This window comes from Symphodus melops (genome assembly GCF_947650265.1).
Source record: "Symphodus melops genome assembly, chromosome: 12".
NCBI lineage: Eukaryota > Metazoa > Chordata > Actinopteri > Labriformes > Labridae > Symphodus > Symphodus melops.
Genome location: NC_136702.1, coordinates 7,966,706 through 7,990,618, shown reverse-complemented (window position 1 = coordinate 7,990,618; position 23,913 = coordinate 7,966,706). Strand labels below are relative to the sequence as shown.

The 23,913-nt window shown below is 43.0% G+C and overlaps 1 protein-coding gene across 1 annotated transcript in view; it reads right to left on the bottom strand.

Annotated features, from left to right (window-relative positions):
- The window catches only part of nalf1b (NALCN channel auxiliary factor 1b), a 117,769-nt gene that overhangs the window by 71,125 nt on the left and 22,731 nt on the right, over positions 1 to 23,913 (bottom strand). The window contains exon 3 of the mRNA XM_079358303.1: positions 8,311 to 9,659. Coding sequence (XP_079214429.1) covers positions 8,311 to 9,033 — 723 coding nt within the window. The 5' untranslated portion in view covers positions 9,034 to 9,659. The remainder of the gene's footprint in view (positions 1 to 8,310; positions 9,660 to 23,913) is intronic.

The window sequence follows — 23,913 nt, the reverse complement described above, 5'->3', positions numbered from 1 at the left end:
GTAATCCATATAATTACATCACGCATTCAAATTTTTGTTTATTTGTAAGTTTCATTGTGTATCTGCACACATAAAGAAAGACCAGATGCTTTTCTCCCAGCCCCCAGACACATTTTCTCCTGCATTGTTGGACTTATCATATAAAAAAAAGGCGGGGGGTACAAAGTCAGTGTGGCAAAGCCTGGCACCTATATGTGCCATGATGTACAAAGTGCTTTTACACCACAGGTCACACCGGACGGCAGAGGCTAGCTATGTCAAGTGTCCATCATTAAATGTACTAAATCCACTCATACACATTCACACGCTGCCACCAAAGCAGCAGGAGCAGCACGTGGCTGCAGGAGCTGAGGGGAAAGCCCCAATCAACTCCAACTGAGCCTGAACCGACCCGTTCAGGCATTCTTGTGTTATAATAGTAGCCACTAATGTAGCCTCAAGCCACTAGCACACTTGAGGCGTTTATCAGGTTTTACACAGCTCTCTCTCTCTCTGGGAAGAAAAAAAAAAAAACAACAACTTCTAGAACACAAGACTTCAAGTGCAGTAGTACTCCCAAAGACCAGCAAACACACTTTAAAATGTCCAATCAACAAAGATAAACTTTAAAATGTAAAATTCACAAGTTAATTGTGATTATTTAACCCTTAATTATTGACGTTTTTTCAAATAAGTAAGAAAAGACCCTTTTCACCTCCATTTCAGACATAATTCAGAAGCCCTACCTCTAGCAAAGATTGAACCTAAACTGAGATGTGCCACTTCATAGAAACACATCTAATAAAAAACATATTGACAAAACGGTGTTAGTGTCTAAATAACACATGCTTGGACTCTGAGTGCAGCTTCTGTAAAGTTCTTTTTAAAGATTAATGCTTGGGCTTTTTGTGCCTTTATTTGAGGGACAGGATAGAGTTGGATATCAGTGAGTGAGAGGGAGTGGGGAATGACGTACAGGAAAGGAGCCACAGGTCGGATTTGAACCCAGGTTGCCTGCTTGGAAGACTGCAGCTTCCATGAATGGGACACGCACCACCACCGGCCCAGCTTCAATAAAGTTCTGATGAAATGGATTCCTTTTTTTTTTTTTTTCAATCAGTGACTCATTGCAAAAGCACAGTTCTATTTCTTGCAAAAGAGCAGTTTGGTCTCAAGATCAGTGTCAGAGTCTCTTCTCATGCACGAGGAACGACTTACTTGTGCATCATAATAACAGAAAGCTAGAAACCAGAAATATGAATCAATGCAGGGTTGACATTGCTGTATTTGTATTTTTAAAATTATTTGTACCCGTAAATTCCGGACTATAAGCCGCTACTTTTTTCTCACACTTCGAGCACTGCGGCTTCTACTCCGGTGCGGCTAATGCATGGATTTTTCTTGGGGGACAATGAGCTTCTGCCGCAAAAACATTTGACTTCGTCACGTCGGATCTTAATATCAGTCATTTTGCGCTTCATGCACGCACCCTCATGATGGAAAACACACGGAGAAATACATATGATGCAGCTTTCAAGTTAAAGGCGATCGACCTGGCTGTCAAAGAAGCTAACAGAGCTGCTGCACGTTAAGATGACACTGACAGCGACAACAGAGACTGAGGAAGTGAGTAATGAAGTCATTCTGAGGCAGTGAATGGATGGACTTTTTCTTGTGAAATATATTACGGTCATCTTTTTCATCAGCCGTGTTACAGACACCGTCGGCTAGGCTTCGTATTGTAACGGTTCATGTTGTAAAGTCAGTAGTTGATAATGTGTTCATAATTCCGATTATGTGGAGAGTCAGTGAATGCACCAGCGAGAACGTGTTGAGTGGCTGTATGAGAGAACGCTGGGGGAGAGAGTTGGATTGTTACGGCAAGTTATGTGTTGCTCTCTGCTGTAAACGGCGTGGTCACGGCCGACAGTGATCGGGTTATTAAAAGTTATTATTTGTTATTATTCGTCGTCCTTTAACGTCCGTACGGACGCTACAGTATTTGCGGATGTTACCGGTAGCCTACGTCTGTGTAAATAGCTCTTGTTATAGCGTGGACACCTGCGGCTTATAATCAAGTGCGGCTTATATATGTACAAATACATTTATTCACTTATTTTTAGCCGGTGCGGCTTATATCCAGGTGCGCTCAATAGTACGGAATTTACGGTACTTCAAATAAGTCGCCTCATATTATTATTATCTTTTTTTTTTATCCATATGTCTTCCTCCTTTTTTTCTGATCCAACCAACACTGCATAAAACTGAAGTGCCTGAATCTTGGAGCGGAATCAAGCCCAAAATCTGTTGCATAAAAGCATACTGTTTTTTTTTTATCTGAAGTCAGGAAGATGCTGACCGTTTTGTATAGCTAAAGCCCGTCTCTTGTGTTTAATGCATTTTTTTGTGGAGTCAGTAATCAATGGCAGCTTTTTGTCTTCTCTGTAGCCACTTCTCTCTTTTCACTTTGTCACAGAAAATCAAACATAACACATCTCCCACTCATCAAACCATCCGACTAAGCACACCAGAGAGACAGAGGAGAGGAGAGGAGAGACAGAAAGTGAAGACAGTGTGCATTTGTAAATGTCACAATTTGTTTGAGTGGTAGATATAATCAAATCGGGTGCATTAAATGGAATGTAACTTCTATGTGATTAGAAGGAAAGCTGCCATGGCTTGTAATGATTGGCTGCATGCAGATTGTTCTTTTTGTACAGTCACACACACACACACACACACACACACACACACACACACACAAATCTTTGACTTTTCCAGCTAACCATAAAGGTACCCACGCACCAGGCAATGAGGACAGAACTCTGCAACATTTTTTTTTACTGAATGAGAGTCAGGACTTTCTTTTAGAGCTGTGGCCTGCAGAGAGAGAGAGAAAAAAAGAGGAAAATATATGGAGAGAAGGAAATGGGTGTGTGGATGTGCTGATTGGAGCTGAGGCCTGCGGCAGCAAAAGAAGGGAGCAGTACGATCTCATTGTGATGTGCAGACGGGGAATAGAGGAGGACGAGGAGGCGTTTCCATGGGAGTGCTGCTGTGCTCTTCTCCAACATACGCATTCCCTTATCTCCTGCCTGGGGAGAAACAAACACTGGCGGCTCACAAGAAAGGGGAGTTTCCCTGGATCTATTTGAGCTGCGTAGAGGAGCAACAGAGCCCTAATTGAATTTGACGGAGAGAGAAAAGTGCAGGACCGGCAGTAAAGCTGTGCTGTCTGCTGTGTTGATAGCTGACAAAAATCTGTGCATTATGTTCTGTGTCAAAGCTTGCAGTCATTTCATTTACATAAAAAAAGCAGTTTGAATCAATGTTTTTTGCACAACATCCACTTTTTTTAAAAAATGTAACAGAAACATATGCTGAGTCAGTATGTTTTCTTCCTGTGTTACTTCCTCTGAATATCGAGTCAAATATGATTCTGTGAATAATACAGCTTTTAATACTGTAGATATGTCTTTAAATCTACTTTATCACTTCCAGCAGGAGTATCACTATGTAATGTGTTATGGCTCTTATTTACATTTACATTAAAAGGTAGGTTTGCTCCCGGGCCAGTTATCTATTAAGGTGAAGGGTCCTTTGTAGGGTTACACAATCATTACAACTGAACAATCTTTATCTGCTGAGGAAGGACATGTTAAATGACTGAAGCGAGAGGAGGTTTGTGACCCTGCATGAACCAGCTCTCTCAGAATGCTCCGTTTTGATGTGTCTCTCTAAATGCAATGAGACTCTGAGTTTTCCCGGTAGACATCACTAATTCGCTAGCGAGCATAAAAGGTTTCAGCTGTACGGCAGGTTATCACTACTGAGCTAACATTGGCGCAATGGTAAATGAAAGACTGAATACTGGCATTGTTAATGATTATTTAACCTAGTTTAAAGCACATCTGTGATTGACCAATAATAGATGATTTACTCTGATACTGAGACACCGTCGATTCCAATATGGCAGCTGATAAAGAGAATTTCAAAGACTGGAAGAAATTTTGATTTATTTTTTGAACAAACATCTTTACAAAAGATTATGCAATTTGATTTTACTTTGAAAATCAATTCTGGTACAGACGAGCCTCTGCTCCGCTGTGATCCTCTGCTACGTGCTACAGACTGTTCTTAGAGTTACACTGAGCTGGACACGCTGCGATGTCACCTTTTCCAAATTGATCCAACTATTACATTCTGCTTTGTATTACCTGTAAAATTAAATTTGTATTTGCATAATTCAGAAAACAAATTCAACAATACTGGTATCACTATTAGGCCCATATTGGCCTGTTTCCTTTACATCAGCTCACAGATATATCGCTGCGGTTTTCACTGTCATCACTATACACCTTACTGTTTCTATTTAATGTGTTTCTATCTTGTTCCTCTTCACATCCCTGCTCTGCTTCTAGTGTTGTGATGCTACATTTTTCTGATTGAGATCAATAAAATGTAATCTAATATTGGTCCATTTCTCTTAAACATACTCCAGCAGTGGCTTCCATAATTCTTTTTTATCTTCGGGGAAACTATCATCACTGTAGAGTTAAAACATAAAACCCAACAGTTTCATTTAATAACATCTTGGCCGAATGGCCTTGAAGAAAAATAGAGTGATAGGGGACTTAGTAAGAAGACAGGAAGAGAGGCTGGGTGAAGCGGCACAGTGGGCTCCGTGTGGACAGGCCTGTAATTGAAGGGAAGGAAAGAGCCTTAACCTAGATCAGTATCTATCACTCCTGCAGGAAGAGAGAGCTCAACACCCACATATACCAAGACAGGGACAGAGAGAGAGAGAGAGAGAGAGAGAGAGAGAGAGAGAGAGAGAGAGAGAGAGACATGGCCCCTGATGGGAAGTAAGTCTATAAGGAGGAGGCAGTGCAGGCCGGAGGTTATATACAGAGAGATACTGGACACATGTGCATGTGTGATGTTTGGTCCTCAGAGCCCTGGCACAGATGGAGGGAAGACAAAGAGAGAGAGAGAGAGGGAGAGAGAGAGAGAGAGAGAGAGAGAGGGAGAGAGAGAGAGAGAGAGAGAGAGAGAGAGAGAGAGAGAGGGAGAGAGAGAGAGAGAGAGAGAATGCCGGATAGAGGGAGAGAGGAGATCAACATGTTGAGATAGAGCTCTGGAGACAGAGCCACCAGAGAAGCAGAGAATTATGGGAGCGCAAATTAAATTACACCGGAAGGGACAGTCAGGTCTGGACCTGCAGGAAACACTGCACATGGGGCTCTTTGTGTGTGCATCCCTGTTTGTGTATCCCTGAATGCATATGTGTGTGTGTGTGTGTGTGTGTGTGTGTGTGTGTGTGTGCGTGTGTGCGTGCGTGCATGCATGCATGTGTGCATGCGCGCATTTGATAGTGTGATGTAAACAGGTAGGACTAGATAGAGATCAGAAGGTGGAAAAACACAACAAGAAATGATATATAAAGAAAGAAAAACGGACCCTTCAGCAGACACACTGCTTCTATACAGAGGAGCCCAGAAAAAGGATAAAAACATTGCTCCACTCTTCAGGTGTTTAATGGGCTTTTCCTGAACAGCTCCTGTTGGGGAACCAGGTGGCATCTGTGCAGATACTGCGTCAGACGTCATGCATATTATATGCCTTTTAACAGCAGGAAGCATTTTTCGGTGTGTCCCAGTTCGAAACAGCACAATACCAAGATCCCGATTCCTAAATGCAGACATTGTTCATTTTGATATTTCTTTTTCTGCAGTGGCACGAAAATGTCTACATTGAGACAGAGCTATCGAATTATAACAATATTCAAGTTTAGAGTAAAAGATCTGAGTCGACGTTTTTACAACAAACTTCCAGGAAGTAAACGGAGAGCTTAGACGCCTGAAAAAGACCCATCTCAGAATGCCTTCGAGTGCTTACAGTGCATGCTGCGTTACTGTTACATCACCATTATGATTATAGCTGACAATTTTGATATGAATGCCATGTCTTGATATTATTTTCTTGCTGAGCTTATTGGCAACTCTGGTAACACACATAAGGAAAGCCAAGCTCCATAACATTCTGAGGATGACTCGCTGATATGAATGCTACACCCACAGTTTACATGCAGTACATAAAGGTAAGAAGGGCAATTATCTGTTTTATGTGTGTGTAGTGTTTGTAGGGGTTGATACTGTTGTCTCCTTGTGATAGATCCTCATCTTCGCTACAAAGGTCTTGTCTTTATACTCACATCTTTGATGCGACCTCACATTCTCCTGTGTTTTTAACCAGGTAAAACTCATTCTGGATTTACAACGCACACCCAGAGTTTACACAAACAGTCGCGTGGTGTCACAGTTTTGATTCATTTAAAACACTTTGAAGGAAGCTGTGAGCAGCTGTTTAAAAAAAAAAAAAGTGAAGGCAAGAGGAGGGGAAAGAGAAAAATAGCAATCGTTGCTATTTCAAGCTATAAAGTCCTTTTATTGTCCAGCAGAGTGGTTCTTTAAGGAGCAGCAGTTTGCAATGCAGGCCTGGGGTGCTGTATGCTTCCACAAAGGTCACACGAACACTGGGATGGATTAGCAATTCAGATTGGGCTAAAGGGGCTAAAAGGCTGCTGAAGCCCTGCCTGAGTCTGATTACATTAGCAAAGAGTAGGACTGCAAATGCAAATCGCTGATTAGACGGTAGGAAAGGGAAGCAGCTAAGATGTTAAAGGCTGCAGATTCATGCACATACTGTATACCATTCACTCTCTGAACCACAGGAATAACAATGAGGTATGAGTCACAATAAACAAACATATAAGCAGCACATGATTCCATTGTGATGGTTTATCCTCCCACTAATATCATCTTCACTCACACGCACACATACACATGGATTACCAGCACTCACAGTCCAGCTCCCTGACCATCTGCCCTTGTACAACATCCATCTTGGAGAAACGAGTTATGGCTGCTGGATCATTATGAGGGCAGTTTTGATGGAAGATCTCCTGCCTTCCCGCGATGTTTATTTTCTATGTGTAATGATGCTTTTATGGTGATGCTGCTGCTTGTAAGGCTTTGATAACAACCGTCTTTCCCGAAAAACATTCATGTCAGGACCAGAAAATTGGCCAAACTGCTCTATAAAGAGCATTCAGCTAAATAAATAAATTCTATAATGGTACCGTGCAGGGGAAAAGTTGATCTGCAAGTACAAATAGAGCCATTTTTGAATACAGAGCATGCAGTATGAGAATGCATGTAAAGCATACAGTGGAAGCCATAGTAACATCAAAATCTCATTTGCCCTTGTCAGGCTGCACTGCTGCATTACTTAAGATCCCATTCTTTTCATAACAGTTATTCCCATTCGTAATTATGTAAGACTCCCAAATGGCATGTTTTCCTGATATCAAGCATTTAAGTCTTGAGCCTGCCTCATTTAGCAAATAAAAGATGCAGATAAGGCATTTTCGGAAGTCAATCTGCTTCTGCTATTAATGGGGTTTGACATTGTCCTTGTGTCAATAAAGTTAGATTTTAAAACACACCTGACTGAACAGCCGAGTTGTGGAAAAGAAAGTCCTGCAAAAAAAAACCAAGTATGTCTTTGAAAGGCCTTCTGCAGGGCCTTCTTTTAGCACCACGGACAGCGGCTCAGCACGCCACACAGCTGACAGGAAAACAGCCTCTGCAACAGGCCAGTGCGCAACAAATGAAACAGATTGAAGTGTAATTCCAGCAGTGCATCCCCACCATGTTTCTGTTTGCAGGCCAGTTTTTTGTGGGTGTGTGTATGTGTGTGTGTGTGCGTTGAACACAGCACAGCGGGCCTGGATGCCTGAAGTCACACTGAACTTAAGTGTGTGGGCGTGTGTAGATGATGTAGTCCTGGGTATGCTGTGCTGTTGACATGCACAACATGTTTCAGCACAGCCTGAGATATGCACTGCTATGTTATTGGAGCAGGAAGCAAACTGGAAACAATGCAAAGCCTGGATTAGAGGTGCAGAAATCACTCAGGTGCTATTAAGGATATTGAAATGAGGTAACTCAACAGCTCTCTTCCCTTATCCATCAGAGCTGTGGAGCAAGCCTGACCCTTTCTCCAAATGTCAAAAGTCACTCGGACACTCACAGTTCATAAGGTAGTCCATATTTAAAAAGAGATCAGACAGAGAGAGATTGAGAAAGGGGAAAAGGAAAAACCAAGGAAGAGGAATGATGAAGACTTTTGGAATCTGTTGATCTGAACTACCAAAAAAATATATTGACACATATGGCCAACAGTTGTCATGACGACAGTGAACCCACCCCCTTAAATGCACTTGTGTTTGTGCATGGGTGTGCGTGCATGCGGCCTCGTTAGTCCTACCTTGCATTCCTCCATGCACGTCCTGACCGAGTATACATCCGTCTCGTATTTCTGAACCAGCAGCTCAAAGTCCCGATAGTTGTCCTCCGCCTCCCGGTCCAGACGCTGATAAGCCCGGATACACTCGCTGCATCCCTCCCCCGTGCTCATATCCAGGGTGCAATTCAAAGCGTCCAGATTCGTAAACCCGTTAAACAAATCCAAAAGTGAGTAGGAATTACAAAAAGAAAGATACAAATCGCTCAGATTCACGTACGCCAGCTGTGTCCCCTTGTCCCCTCCATCGGAGAGGCCCAGGCACACGGTCTGCGCGTCCGTGAAAGTAAAGCAGTCTTTGAACAGGCTGTCAGGGTGACAGGTGTCCATTCGCCACAGAGGTTTGGTAGAATTCCCTAGAAAAATAGCATCTTGCTCTCTGGTGAGGCGGCTGGGGTCGGGTGTTGTTGGGATAGGGTGTCGGTGGAGGGACTTTTGGTACTCGCCCATGTCCGTAGTGACGAGCCCCTCGTCCGGCCGCTTGTCTCGGGTTCGTGTCAGTTTGGCCTCGGCGCAGAACCACAAGTGATCAGAGAGCAGGACTGTGATGAAGAGCAGAGAGGCCAGCGACAGTCGCCATCTCTGGGCCCGCTCCGACTCGGTAAATGGCTTCTCGTTCTCTCGGGGTGCAAACCAATATTTTAAGCCTTCATCATGCTGCCGACGCATCCAAGCACCCCTGGTCATATTTTAGGAGAGTGCTGCCCTGGCCGACTCCACCGCGGGGGCTGCTCTGCCACAATACTCATTGACTTGGGGGGAGGTTGACTCCGGTTGGTTCTCCTCTGTATCGGTGGGGTGCCGTGCCTCCGCCGGTCCAGGGCGCTCCTCTTCTTGCGCCCGCAGGAATCCGTGCTATTCCGATCCAATTAGCGCGCCCGCACAGATTAAGCTTCGCGCTGCCGCATCCCGGTTCTCCATGGCTCTCCGGGGGGAAACGGTGTCCTCTTTGACCGCATGCCCCCCTCTTCCTACACCGTCCCTCTCCGGGTTTGTTCTTTCGTCGGGGGCGCGGGGAGACCTGCTGTTGCGAGTCTCTCGGAACTGATGCTGCGCGTCCGCCGCCCCTCGGTTGGCAGATAGACTTAAAGGAGAGCAACGAGCCCTACCGATGCACGCAGACTGCTTTCTCCGTCCCGTACCTGGGCGAAAAGTCTAAAATCCTTCCTCCCGGTGGCCATTGTCATCTTTGACCGCGGTTAAGTTGCCGCCATGTTCGTCTTGTAACACTTTTTCGGAGAGCTGGGTCTGTTTGCGTCATCTCCATCGTTGCGATAGCTCCATCGTTGCGCAGTGGCGGAGCTGCTTATTACCTATACGCACACAAAAACACACACACACACACACACACGCACACACACGCACACGCGCGCACACACACACACGCGCGCGCGCGCGCACACACACGAGGGGAGAGAGAGCACAGACACACAGAAAGGTGGTTAAGGGTGTTTCTGCTCTTCATGAGTACAATATTGTCTTGGCAGGGCACAAACAGACTTTTGACGACATCTTCCTTTTTGGTGCAGGATAGATGTGAACCCATTCACAAAAATAACAATCACACTCACTCTTTCCATACTGTCTTACAAAAAAAAGCATGAAGCTTGTAGCATTTAACCACAAATAACATCATTGGGGTTTTTTTCTGTTCTTCAGCAGAGGTGTAATTAAAAGGTGCTGAAATTGAAGTCCTTTGACAATACAACTGAAAACTAGTCAGGCTTGAGTTTAAAGCAGCCGAACAAGCACAAGGTTTGCATATGCTGCTTCCTTTAAAGGTGCCCCATCTTATCAGCTGTGTTGTGTTTGGTCAGTGGGTTAAAACCACATGACTTACAGTATGGCGGTGTATGCAGGTGTGTGTGTGTGTGTGTGTGTGTGTGTCAGTGTGTGTGTGTGTGTGTGTCAGAGCGCTAAAGTGATGAAGGAGGGACCAGACAGGTAGTTCCTCTCAGGGTGCTGAAAGTAAATTACAGTATTTATCCTGCTCCTTAAAGCTACTAATCATTGTCAGTGTTCGTAGCTTGGAGTGCAACCAAAGAGAGTGTTGCTTAATGTTAATGGGCTGTATATTGGGTATAAGACAAGAGATGATTAGCTGATTAATTTGTGCTTAAAGCAGGGCTGGAGGCAGCTTATCGTACTGTTTGTTGTTGAAGGAGGGGAACGTGCCCGTCTAATAACCATCCAATTATTTTAGGAGCAGCCAGTGTCCCATTGCCTAAAAGTAGTGAAGCTCAAACAAACTGCAGGGTATGAGATGAGAATGCTACACATTGAATTTCATCAAGTATTCAGCAGCTCTTGAAACTTGTCCATACATTTTCATGTTACGGCTGCAAAAAATGAAATACAAAGTATTCAGGTTTTAAGTATTTAAGATATTCTTACAGATTTTACTGATTAAAATTAAAAAACTTTGAGGGATTACCTGTGAAACTCCTAACCAAGGTCAACTGCAACCTTTTAATTTCACAGTCGCTCGTTCATCCAACACTGTTTCGCTATCACTTTGACCTCTAAATTATATTTTTGCAAAATGTGGAAAAGTCTAAGGGTGGTAGACTGTTTTCTTCGACAAAGTTGTGTGTTGTTGTTGAACAGCATTGGAATTCAGCACCATGGATAGCTCACCTGTTCCTTTTTTGACTGGAAGCTGCATTGTAGCCAGTTTCCCGTCACAGAGGTTTATTTTCTCAAATTGTCCTCAAACATAACAAAACAAGCAGTTTATTCCCCCTTGTTGTACTCACTGCACCCTCAGCTGAGAGCACTACAGAGTAGCTTAAGTTTAAAAAAAATAAATAAATAAAAAACAATCAAAGCATCAGCAAAGTAGGACTCATTTCCCACAAGGAGAATCAATTTGTTTGATGTGTCTGAACCCAAATGTTCTGTGACTCACTTCTGGTCCAAACAGTGGCTGGAAGTTCATCACGCAGGGGGTTTGCATTCTGGTGGGTAAATCAACCGGATTTTGAAGGCGCCTGACAGTGCTTTGGCAAACAGCTGTTGTGTCAGCACTCAGGGTGTCTGAGTGCTCATCACTCATCACTCCTCGCTCGCTCTGCATATTATGTCACTGCAGGATGCTGCGGTTGTGCCTCAAGGGGATAGATGTCCTGTTTGACTGGGAGTGTTTCGTCCAAATTGAAGTTAGTTTCTCAATTTCATGCTCCATCTTTGACCATAACCGGTTTGATTTAGAATCTGTGTGTGTGTGTGTGTGTGTGTGTGTGTGTGCCTCCAGCTGTTCTGTTGTAGACATATGGATATACAAACCTGTTCTGAACTCTTGTAAGATCATTCCCAGATCTGCAATTTGATAGATTCGAGCAGAATGCCTTACTTAAAACGATCCTGAGAGGAGGCCAATCAACAACATATGGAGTGTGTGTCTGGTACAGAAGAGGGTTGTCAGTTTCACACTTTTCCACCTGTGTTTGTCCGTCTGTATAGGAGACAGAAGTATTGTGGGGGGGGAGTAGGGAGACAGACGGGGAAGAGAGGGAGACAAACTCCCCGTATGTCTGTGAGATGAATGCAGATTGTTTGCCCGGAAATCTGGAGCCACCACAGTAACAGTAAGAGCTGTCAGACATGACTCATCCACTAACCATGCTGTGGAACATGTCTGTTCGGTTTGTGTGTATTTCATATCAGGCCCGACTGATTTAAAGTCTCTTGGGCCGACACTAATGTTGGGGAGAATAAAATATCCACTACTGATGAATTGACAGTTAATTACATCTGTTCGATCTGTAGAGCTAGTTAAATATAGATAGACACATTTATTGTGTTGATCCCTCAAATGAAGTTATCAAACACTCGTGAAAAAGATAAGGAAGACTGGATTGTAACTTCACAAGCCTGACACTCTGGATAGTGATGCTGCTTGCTGTTATCCATATAGCACACTCTGCTGATGAAAGAGAGCTGTAAAGTGTAATACAATGAAATCAAATGAAATGCTATTTTGACCGGTGAATATATCTCGTAATATCGGTGCGTACCGATAATCACAGGGTATGCTAATGTCGGCCGATGTTATCCACAGGCCGACCAATCACTCTGGCTCTTATTTCCTCATTGGAGCATTTAGTGGTGCTCTTTACAAATCAAAGGTAATTTGTAGAGTTGATCTTTTTGTCCTTGTTTTCCAACGTGTCTAGTATTTCGTCAAGTTTTCTATTCAATCAAAAACAGGTCATGAATGTGCCATTCAATATCAAAAACCTTTCTATGAAGCTATTTTCATAGTCTTTTTCTATTTTTCATTGTCCCTTTTGGCCAGCCAGAGACCCTTGAAAGTAAATTAGTGTCATTCAGATTAAGCCGAGCCATCTCTTTCTAAAGTTCTATTGAGAAAAAAAAAAGAAAAAAAAAAAAAAGGTTTTTCAGCTAGAAAATAACAAAGCAAATGTTTCTTTGCCTCACAGTCTGGGTCTCTAGACATCATCCTGGTTCAGATTCCAGCTATAAAAAGTTTGTATTAAGGCAGGCAGCTTAAGTTGAAACTGACAACCTTGGTACTAAAAATAACAAGATTTTTATGAACATTTTAAGTTTTTGTCAGGACCTTCCCGCACCCTGGTGTTCAATATCTCATCGTTGCAATGTTTCCACCACCTGACAGGGTGGGTGATGGAAGGAGACAGGGAGGAGGAGAGATGCGGTGTTAGGCAGGACCTACTGACAACTGAAAGAGGAGGAGAACAAGGTGAATGAAAAGAGACAGGTGACATCATCCGACTGTACCATTTGCCGACTTGTGTCAAATCTGCAACCTTTGCACCTCCCACACAGCGTGTCAGCGTGGAAACGGACCTCTTTGAGTGAATCTGTTTCTTTATCTCTCAGCTGGCTTTAAGAATAATGATCTTTTTCACATTCTTTCCTCCTTTCAGTAATCTGTCAGCATTTTTATTTCTCTCTTGTTCTGTAAGCATCTCTCTCTCTCTCTCTCTCTCGCTCTTCTTCTTCTTCTTCTCCCACTCAGCTGACCCTACATAACTCCTCTGATATGACTCTTCCTTAAGCTGTCGCTCATCTTCACCCTGTCTTCCTCTCACTCCTCCTCCTCCTCCTCCTGCTTTCATCTGCCTGACGCAAGAGCCGAGAGAGAGAGACAGGCTCCAGCTCTCTGATTGGCCAGCGAAGACAACACCCTCAGCAAAAGCTTACAGTCCTGAGTGGACGTTCGAAAGTGACCAGAGATTTGTGAATTAAGGCGTGTGCTAGTGTGTGTCACTGTTGTCTACCTACTCTCATTTGTAGTTATGTTACTTTTGTGAATTTAGAATTATTGTCATTATTTTTAATGGATTTGAATGTGTATCAATGCCATGTGAAAGTAACTCTACACTGTTTGTAAAAAATAGTGTGCTCTCTAATTTTAGGCGTAGCATGGCTGCACAGAAAATCTCCACTAATACACTTTGAGTATTCACAAGTAACACATCCCCGAAGTCCTACTGTCTAGCTTTAATTAAGAACACACATTTAATATACACAAGCAAAGCTTTGTCAGGTCAGGTCTCTTGTGATATTTTGTCAACATTTACAAACTAAGAGAGTCCGCCAATTGGTTTTTCAAAAATATAGAAATTGTTGGAAATCATGGGGGCGCTGGTAGCCTTGTGGTTCCACTTTTCAAGCAGGCGGCACAGGTTGAAATCTGACCTGTGGCTCCTTTCTGCATTTCCTTCACCACTCTCTGTCTCCCTGTTTTCTGACTCTATCCACTGTCCTATCTATGGTTATCTATGGCATGCAAATTCCCCCCCCCCCCCCCCCGCAGTGATGTAAAGTGGTCATATTTTGCTATAAATTTGATTCAATATGCATCATCACTGCTGTGGTCTGCTCATGAACTAAATGTGCATTTTTGAGACTGGTCCCTGGAATCGAGGCGGATTAGTCTAATGATGGAGAAGATACCATCATGCAGTTCCACCTTCAACCCCGCCCACTCCCACCTCTGCTCTGCCTCAGGGTTTTACACAACCAATCGATTGGTTAACCCCATTTCCATTCCAGGAATCCCTCAGCGCCTTATCAACACAGCTGCCTTTCCCAAGGACACTGCCTGTTCCCAGATCCAAGATCTGGGATTCATGCCCATATTCCCACCACACAATCTGGATCTCAGAGTTCAACTAGCCTTCAACTTCAAAAGCATTGTGCCTGTTAGGAAAGGCAAGTTTTCAGGCAAAGACACAGAATACATCTGAGAGTAGTTAAGACTCATGTGTTTGATGTGTATCATTGTTGTTTGAGGTGTAACTCTAACTTCTCTTTTATTCTCCTTTCATGCCATACTATGGTGTACATCTGATTGGAATATCATACCAAAAACAATATGTTCTTGTTCAGAACCCCTTCAACTGTCATAACACCTTATTTCTATGAAACTCAGATTTATATGTCATAACTTATCAATTGTATATGTATGCATTAAGGCCTTTATAGTGTATGCTTGTTCTTCCTGTCTTGCCCTGAGATTGCATCACTGAGCCGGAGACTGTATCAAGAAGCACTCGATCTCTTCCCGATCTCTTACACAGGGAATGATTGCTCCCTCTGTGAAAGGACAAGCAGGCTCAAGAAATGATAATCACACAATGGGTTTAACTTTTCTTTTCAACTGTTGGCTGGGATACCATCCGATTTTGTGCAGACATTTATGGTTTGCAGGTAGTGAATCCTGATGATTTTTTTGATTTGTTTTTTTTTCTTCCATGCCAACATGGGATTTACCTTTGTGGTTGGAGTGAAATAGCTATACAACATAATAACAGTAAGACAGATAACCATGGTATTTGCTACATAAATTCAACCCCACCTTTGTTGAACATTAACAATTGTGACAACATAACTTTTCAATTATTACCATAATGCCAATATAAGAAATTTTCGGTTTATCCCAAATCCCATAACCTTCTGTCTGTTTAATGCTAACTATCAAATGTTAGAAAACTTAAAGTTCATGTGAGAAACTTTCAGTTGATTTTAGCACTCCTCGTAGACAATAGTACTTCTGTCTCATTACGATCTTCTCCTGTGCTACAATGAGTCAAGTTAGACTACTTAACATCTTCAGCCTCAGACATTGTCAGGTTAAGGTATCAAAGCAGCTTCTCAAACCTTGGGACAAGTCATAGGCTGGGTTGAAATGCTTAGTCGTATTGATTGTTTGGCTACGTGGACACAAACAGTGGTCTCTTGGATAAAGAGCCCTGCTCCACTGATAATGCACAAATACGCTTCAGTGTTGCTTAAACCTGCTCTATCTGAGATAAAACAAGCTCTGGAGATGGCCTGCTGCGGCTCCTTGACGTGCACACAACCTGAGGAAACCAGCAGTAAGGGATTAAGCAAAGCAATTTAATTTGCACATTTGATTAAACTAAAGCTTTGTTTTAAAATGTCTTTGATAATGTTTAATTCAAAAGTCATTTTCATCACCAATAACTTTGGTCTTTTTTTCCTCCAGATGGAGGGAGCAGGCCCCTGTAACATCAGCTTCAGCCGGCGTGTAAACAGCAGAAGGCAGGATTTACTAGAACCCCAGAGCTGAAACTGAATCTTCAATCTCCTGCAGAGAGAGCTGTGGCCCAACCCTGAAGGATTTTTGTCATCAAGCAACCCAGCTGTCAACAACAACCTGAGCTGGACCTCCAGGACCTTATTCCTTCTGTGTCTGTTCATCCTTCCTCATCTCATAGTCCTCTTTCTTCACAATCATTTCTACTTTAAAATAGAAATAAACCCAGTTTAGGTATCTGTTCTCCTGCCTTTTCACAGAGCTGTTGGTATCACTTGAACTTAGTATTCTTTGAGTGATATGACTTCAAATAAAAATTTCATAAGCTGATTTTAATAGGACAACAGATTGCAGACCAAAGATGAACCATTTATTAATGCAAAGCATGGCAAAGGCTCAGTGTGTGAGCAGGGAAAATGAGCCTGGCATTTCTAAATGCATTTCCCTCTCGCTAATCTGTGCTGTCAGAAAAAAGCACCTCCTGATGAAAGGGATATGCGTCTACTCCTGGATCCAACAGGAATGTGTGTGTGTGTGTGTGTGTGTGTGTGTGTGTGTGTGTGTGCGCGTGTGTGTGTGTGTGTACACACGCAATGAAGCCTTTGAAGAACTGGGAGTAACGTCAAATCCCAGCAATCATGGAACCCGAGCAGCATCCAGCGCTGAGATCCAGTCACCTCTCATCCTGTAGGAGTGGTGTGTTCACGAGAATAAACACAGCTACTACCCAGATTGTGCTGGGGTTGGGGCTGGAGGAGGGCCAGGGTAGTTCAGCTCCAATCCCCCAGACTCATCCCTCCTTCTCTCGCCTCCTCCTCTTTTTAGCTTGGATATACTGAGCCTGAGCACATCACCAAGCAGTCTCTGCCACTGTGTTGAATCACAGCTCACAGGGCTAATCAGAGCAGTCCCTTCAAACTGTCCCTCTTCAATCTCTCGCTTACTCGTGTTGTCACTGTCTTACTGTGGAATTGCGAACATTAGTCGCAGAGGAAATTGCTATGAGCAGATGTTGTTTCAGCAAAAAGGAACAATAAATCTGCTGCCAACACTTGGGCCACCTTCATGCTTAAGACTGGTCCCTAACTAGCTGGGTGCATTTTTAGCTGTGCAAACTATACGTTTAATTTCACATTTGAATGAAATGTGTCAACACTATAGAGGCTGTAAGGCAGATTAGTGAGAGAATTCCCAGCGTGACAACATCTAATGTCCGTGACAGCCACTGTAGTCTCAATTAACACCGTTTTACGGATGCGTAAAAACTTCTACTTCATTACCTGACAGTTTATCTCGTCAAACAAAAGGTCAACATCTCTTAAACTTGTGTTAACCACAGACTTTATTTCAGGTGTCTAACCACAAACCCATTCTAATTTAGCATTGACTTTTCGAGGACCCCACAGCGCTTAAATGCTAACTCACCTTCGGGTTTTAGGACTCATTCCTGTGTGGATATTTGGACTGCAACAATTCGAAACATAATCCTGAACCGTTGGATAGGGCAGCCCAGTTTTATACGCACTTGTGAATTGCAGGTTTACGGTTTTAAGTAAAACGAGGTCGCATTGTATTTCTCTTTGAATTGTGTTTCTTTGTGTCTTTGAGTTGACCTGCTGGGATGAAGAAACACCGGCCAGCGAGCGGCGAGAAGGGCTTTCAGTTTTGGCGTCACGTATAAAGAGAAGGAGGAGAAAATGGACTAACAAAAAAAAAAGACTGCCCGTAAACATCTCACAGACTCAAATGGAAACACAACCGAGCGACAGACTGCACATTAGCGGGAAGCAACGTTAACAGGCTGTCACATTAGCATGCTGTAACGTTAGCAGGCTGTCACATTAGCATGCTGTAACGTTAACAGGCTGTCACATTAGCATGCTGTCACATTAGCATGCTGTAACGTTAGCATGCTGTAACGTTAGCATGCCGTAACGTTAGCAGGCTGTCACATTAGCATGCTGTAACGTTAACAGGCTGTCACATTAGCTGGATGTCACATTAGCAGGATGTCATGTTAGCAGGCTGTCATGCAGCCATCAGTTGATCCCTGCTGGTGGCTGCAGGGATCAGCTGACAGGAGAGCTAACTGAACTGTGGAGAACAGGTGTCTTATCAATGAGATTTCCATAACTGTCAAGGATTGTTTATACCTGCATGTATGAAAGTCATCCAGCAATCACAACCAACGGTGTGAGAGCAGCATGACAATCTCCCACTGATTCGGACATTGTTTGAGCAAAGTTTAGTGTAATACTCCTAGCTTATATGAGCTTTTGTTACAATTTTTGTACATTGGTAAACTAAGATGGTGAATACTGTAAACATTGTCCCAAATAATTTCAACATTGTGATTGTGAGGACGCTAGCATGCAGACTTTTTAACTCAGCACAAAGCACCGCTGTGCCCTCACTCACAGAGCTGCTTGCCATTGAACTAGATACTCCCAGTCTAGTTATCATGTCGCTTAGCTCCTCACTTAACTCTCTCAGTGTGGCTTTCTTGTTTGCAAATAAAGCCAAGGTTCAATCGCGATCTCATCTGGTATGCACGGTGGTGTGTTCTCAGTGTGGGAGCCGGGGCCTGTGCTGCACTGTGCTGTACTCTGCGTCATCTATCTCATCACACACACTGGCCGACCTCAGATGACTTTGCAGACACACTCTGCAGTCTAGCAGTCACGTGCAGATCTCTCTTTCTCCCTGTGGTGGCTTGCTCTACTTCTGATCACATCTGTGCTTCGACTGGCAATCTTAAATCTTTGCCTAAGTGAAACAATCACAGGAGGAGCGCCATCCATTAGTGAATGTTAACGCGGTAAATTCATTTAACCTGGGACCATGTTAAAAGTAAAGATTGTGCCATTGTTAATTTCCTTATCCGCCTATTAGCGGCTCGGCTAGCTGTTCTCTAAAAAGCCGCTTTGAAGCAAAGGAGGCAGCGACACACACACACACACACACACACACACACACACACACACAGACTTATGACCTCCTTCTTTCCTTTTTAAACAACCACCCTCCCTTCTGTCTCGGCGATTATCCTCCTCTCTCCATCAGTCATGCTGCTCTCTGTGAGGCTCTGTAAATATCTACCACAGACAGACTAAAGTTCAGGAAAAGGTCAAAAGCGATAAATTCCGCACTGGCTCTTACTACTGAGAATCAGCATGTAATCAGGGTGTGTGGAAGTACCCATATTATGTTTTTCATCAGCTGAGTATAAGGCAGCAAAAACACGATCCGCCTTTCTATCAAGCATGTACAGTACTGCGACCATTAAAGAGACGTCCTCAGAAATGATCCATGTAAGGGAAAGCATCAATCACCCTCAGAGCGCTCCTCGAGGCTCACTGGAGCTGTGATGCATTGCACCACTGAGATGCTCAATTTACAGGAAGGAGACAAGCAGGGGGGATAAATGATAAGCCGAAATTATGGCTATAGGTAAATCGATCAGCCTGAGAAGATCGGCATCATCCGATTTCGCAAGCGCCCATCATGCAGTGGGGACATAATATATGGGGTCAAAGCGGGGTCACGGCCATAGCTGAGGTGATGCACTGTAATCAAGCCAGGGTCCAGGGGGTCGAGGCCTGGGGAACATAAATCAACAACATGAAGTGCCACTTTATACTGCTAACACAAGAATGCACTCTCTCGCTTTCACACACAAACACACACACACACACACACAGTTAGGAAATAATCTTTAACTCATTTACCCTGGTTTCATATTCTGTCATCAGGATGCACACGTTCACACACAGATACAGAACGCCCTGCTCGCTGCTAATTCCTCCCATTAACAGTGACATTTGAAGATATCTCCCCAGTGCACGTCCGCCAGTGTAAAGTACCTTTTCATTAAGCTCTTATTGTGTGGGCCTCAGGGGTGAGGAGGGGAAGTGCCTGTGTGTGTGTGTGTGTGTGTGTGTGTGGGTTTTTTCACCGAGTTGTGTGACTGTGTGTATGTTTGTGTGGGTGTGTGGCGTGTGTGTAGGAGAGAGCAGTAGGAAGAGAGAAAGAGAGACGGACAACAACTAAGAGCCAAGTGTGGCGATAAAGAGGGGAAGAGGAGGGGGAAAAAGGCAGTGATATATCATGCAGCTTCAAAGGTTCAAACTCTTGTCTCTAAATCACAAGCTTCCCTGAGCAGTGCCTATTACCCTGACTTACTACAGGGTCATATGACATATTGGAAGTCAGAAACGTATATCACTACATGCACTTGAATGTTGGTCCTTCCTCTCAATCATTCCTGTTCGCTCTCTCCCAGTGTAGTGCGTTTTTCTACTCGGAGAACTGACTGCGTAAATACAGGTCATGTTTTTGAATCGGCGTGCTGTTTAACAACTCCTCCTAGTTCTTTAGCGCAGACTTTGTAGCAGCCATTTTTTGTAAGTGTCTGTATATCTGATGGACATATAAATAGTAGCCTAAGTCAGTCAGTCCATTGTGTTAGCAGCAAGGTCTTACCTGGAAACTGTTGAACTTGTTGCTCTCAGTATAAGGCCACATTAAAGCAAAACTATCCAAGATTTCAAAAAGCATGTAGTAACATTACAAGAATAAAGTCATACTATTATGAAATGATGGTGAGAGCAGATTCAGATGTATTTTGAAGAGGAAGCCAGACAACCATGCAAATATGAGGATTGAGCTCTAAAGTGAAGGGATATAAAGTGAGAGACACAGTCCACATGTCCGCAGGTAAGAACACAGGGGAAATTGAGAACTGTTGAAAGAGAACATCAAACACACCAGGGCAGAGGCAGACAAGAACCAGGAATGCTGAAGCAGAACTCATGATCAGGGACAGAAGGCTGAGGCAATTTCGGGGAATGCTGGCAAGTCAGTGGCACGCAGGGTCGGCAACAGGGGATCAGTCCAAGTACTGTAAGAGTGCTTAAGAGTGTTGCATGGCAGGTAAAGAACTATCTGGTAATGTGTGGGTGAGCAGGAGAGGCTTGTATACTGGTGCGATTACAGACAAGGAGCAGCTGTGTACAGGAGTGAACAGGAGTTGAGGGTGTGTCCGGCGTGCACGGTAAAGCAGTGGCGAGGTGAAAGGTGACAAGAGGAGCAGAACTGAGACATGAGCATCTTGTGAATTTATACTCGTGTAGCTTTCACAAATACCTCAATTCTTTATCGTTGGCACCACATTGTCATCAGTATCTGAGGAATGTCTGAGGAAGGACATGTCTAATGGTCAGCCTGAGCATTCCCGTTATATTTTTTTCTTATATAATAACATTATTGTTGTAATCAGTAAGACTTAATTCTTCTGTTATTGTCACTTTTTTCTTATTAATGTATTCTTGTAATGATATGACTTTAAAAGTTTCCTCTGTTTAGATGACCTGGAGACAAGCGCTGATGGATAAGTGTCGGGCTCTCACACTCTCACGGACGTCACAGTTACATTAGACAAACCAGGTGCATTGTTGAAGTGTTTTAGCATACAGGCAATGCATTTCTTTGGAGCGAAGGGTACTGTACATTATTCATGATGTAACTAAGGGTTAGATTGGGATTTATTCATTTTAATGGGGTCCATTGTTTCAATGCTGCCTGAGGTTTGAATGTGTGTGGATGTGAAAACGCTGACTTACATCAAACTGTTAACCAAGAGTAACAAAGTGTATCAACGCTGTGCTGAACACAGATTGATATCACTACAGATACTGGAAGAAATGTAAAAACGCGACAGCAGATAACAGCAAATTCTAAAATTTAAAGAGCCATTTTGTTTAATCTTATAAAGGAAGTAGATTTTTAAACAAGTTGCTCTGAGGATCTCCTCTCCTACTCGGGCAGCTCTGTTCCTCTCTATTTTCCAAGCTTTTTAAAACCTCTCTCCTCCCAAAGCTGCTCTGCTCCTCTCTCCTGTACAAGTTCATTTTTCCACTCCAACTCCCTCCCACCTCTTCAGACTGCTCTGCTTCTCTCTCCTGTCCAAGCACCTCTCTCTCTACTCCCCACGTCCCCTGTCTTCTTCCCAAGCTCCTTTCTCCTCCCGAGGCTCATTTCTCCACTCCGAGTGTTCCCCCATTTCCCCAAAGCGCTTCTGTTCTCCCAAAGTTCCTCAGCTCCTTTCTCCTTACAAAGCTTCTCTCTCTCCTCTCCTAGTTGCTCTGCTCCTCTCTCATCCTCTGCTCTGTACTTCTCCACTCTGCATTTAAATAAGCCGAACTGACAAAGGAAAACAACTGATTAAAAAATGTGCCAAGGGACAGACAATGAACTTGAACTAGCTTGGCCTTTCAGTTTGGCACTTTAATATAAGGAAATGAAATCATGAATGGAATACTTAGTGTACATTATACCAAATGTATAAATGGCTATGACAACTTTGCCCAGCTGAGCAAATCTGAAAGAATGTATTTTGGGAAACTTTCAGGAAAAAAATGAAATGTAAAAATCCTGCTCACATTACCAATAAGAAATTGCCATTATGCTAAAAAAGTTAAAATGACCTGTATGAGCTGGCTAGCTTGATAGTTTAAATGAACTTGAGCTAACAGGCTAACTAGCTGAATGTAAAAGTTAGCAATACCAGGTGTTAGCGAGAACCTTCTGGCTCAAAATGGTACCATTTTCTGATATTGAAACAGCGTTTATTGCAGAATATTGAAAGTAACAAAATCTGTTTCTGTCCCACGACCCACACCCATTGTAACCCACATCCACATTCACAAACACACACATTTTCAATGAGAAAAGAAAGGTGGCCTTTCCATCCCCACAGGACAAAACAGTAACCTTTCATCTAAACCACAATTTTGGCTGTTTCTACTGGTGACCGGAGTCTAAGTGTCCTCTGGTATCAGCTCAGTCAGGAGGGATCTCCAAAAAGAGCTCAAACAATCACTTATTACAGATCACACTGACCTTCACAAAGTGTCTGAGTTTTCTCTAAATTGAGTGAATTTGCCCTTTAAGTGAATGGTGGTTATACCCACATGCCCTCATATTTCTACAGTTTATTCCACCTTTACAAACCTCTGGACCTCACTCAGACAACGATGCTGCATTTCTCAAGGACAGTTGGTTCTACTTCTCTGTAGTCTGAAGTCTCCACAGGCTAAATTGAACACATTGTAATTACAGCATGCCCTTGATATTGCTCTTTTTCAAATAGGACTTGCTGCTGACACTATTTCATGGCTGTAACTCCTTCAGAAAGAAAATGCCCTTCACAGAGAGACATGTTTGGCTCCCTCTGATGAAATGAGCTTTGGGCACAGAGAAGCGGTTAAAATATTTCTGTACTGCAATTAATATATGATGGTCACAAATATGAGTATGATGGTTACTGCAAAGGAGGCAGCCGAGGTGGCGACAGAGTTTGCCTGTGAGCACTTCCAGATCTTATTAATAAACATGTTGAATCTTGCTGGAGTTTTGTTGTCAGCATATATAATCTGAGTCACTGAGCATCCCTTTACATGTTTAACTTATCTTCGGTCATGTTTCCATGAAACTGTCAACTCATTTTTAACTGTCTTTTTGAAAATAGTGCAAGTGTTGCATTGTTACTCATGTTGAATTACAAAGTTACATAAAAGAAATGAGTGTGAAGCGGTTTGGACAGAATAAACTAGGTTCAAACTTGTTTAGCGTTTAGATCAGCTGTCGACATGAAACGTGCATGGCTGAATAGAATAAAATAGAATATCTTTATTGTCATTATACAATTGTACAACGGAAATATTTAATTTCAACTTAAAATGCACACAGACATACAAGCATGCATATCGAAAAGAAGACATAAAAAAAGACATAAAAAAGGAACTCTAATCCACACAACAATGGAGATGAAGAAGAAAGGTTGTCCATCAGTAACAAAACAAGTCACCCTTGTCAGCTTATATTAGTCATACAAGTAGTTTGTTTAATTAAGCATTCTTATTTTCAACAAACACTAAAACCATTGCGGGGAAAAAAGGTATACATGTTCATTAGGGTTTGTAATGTTAAGCTAGGCTAATTTTTTCTGACTTCCCCTT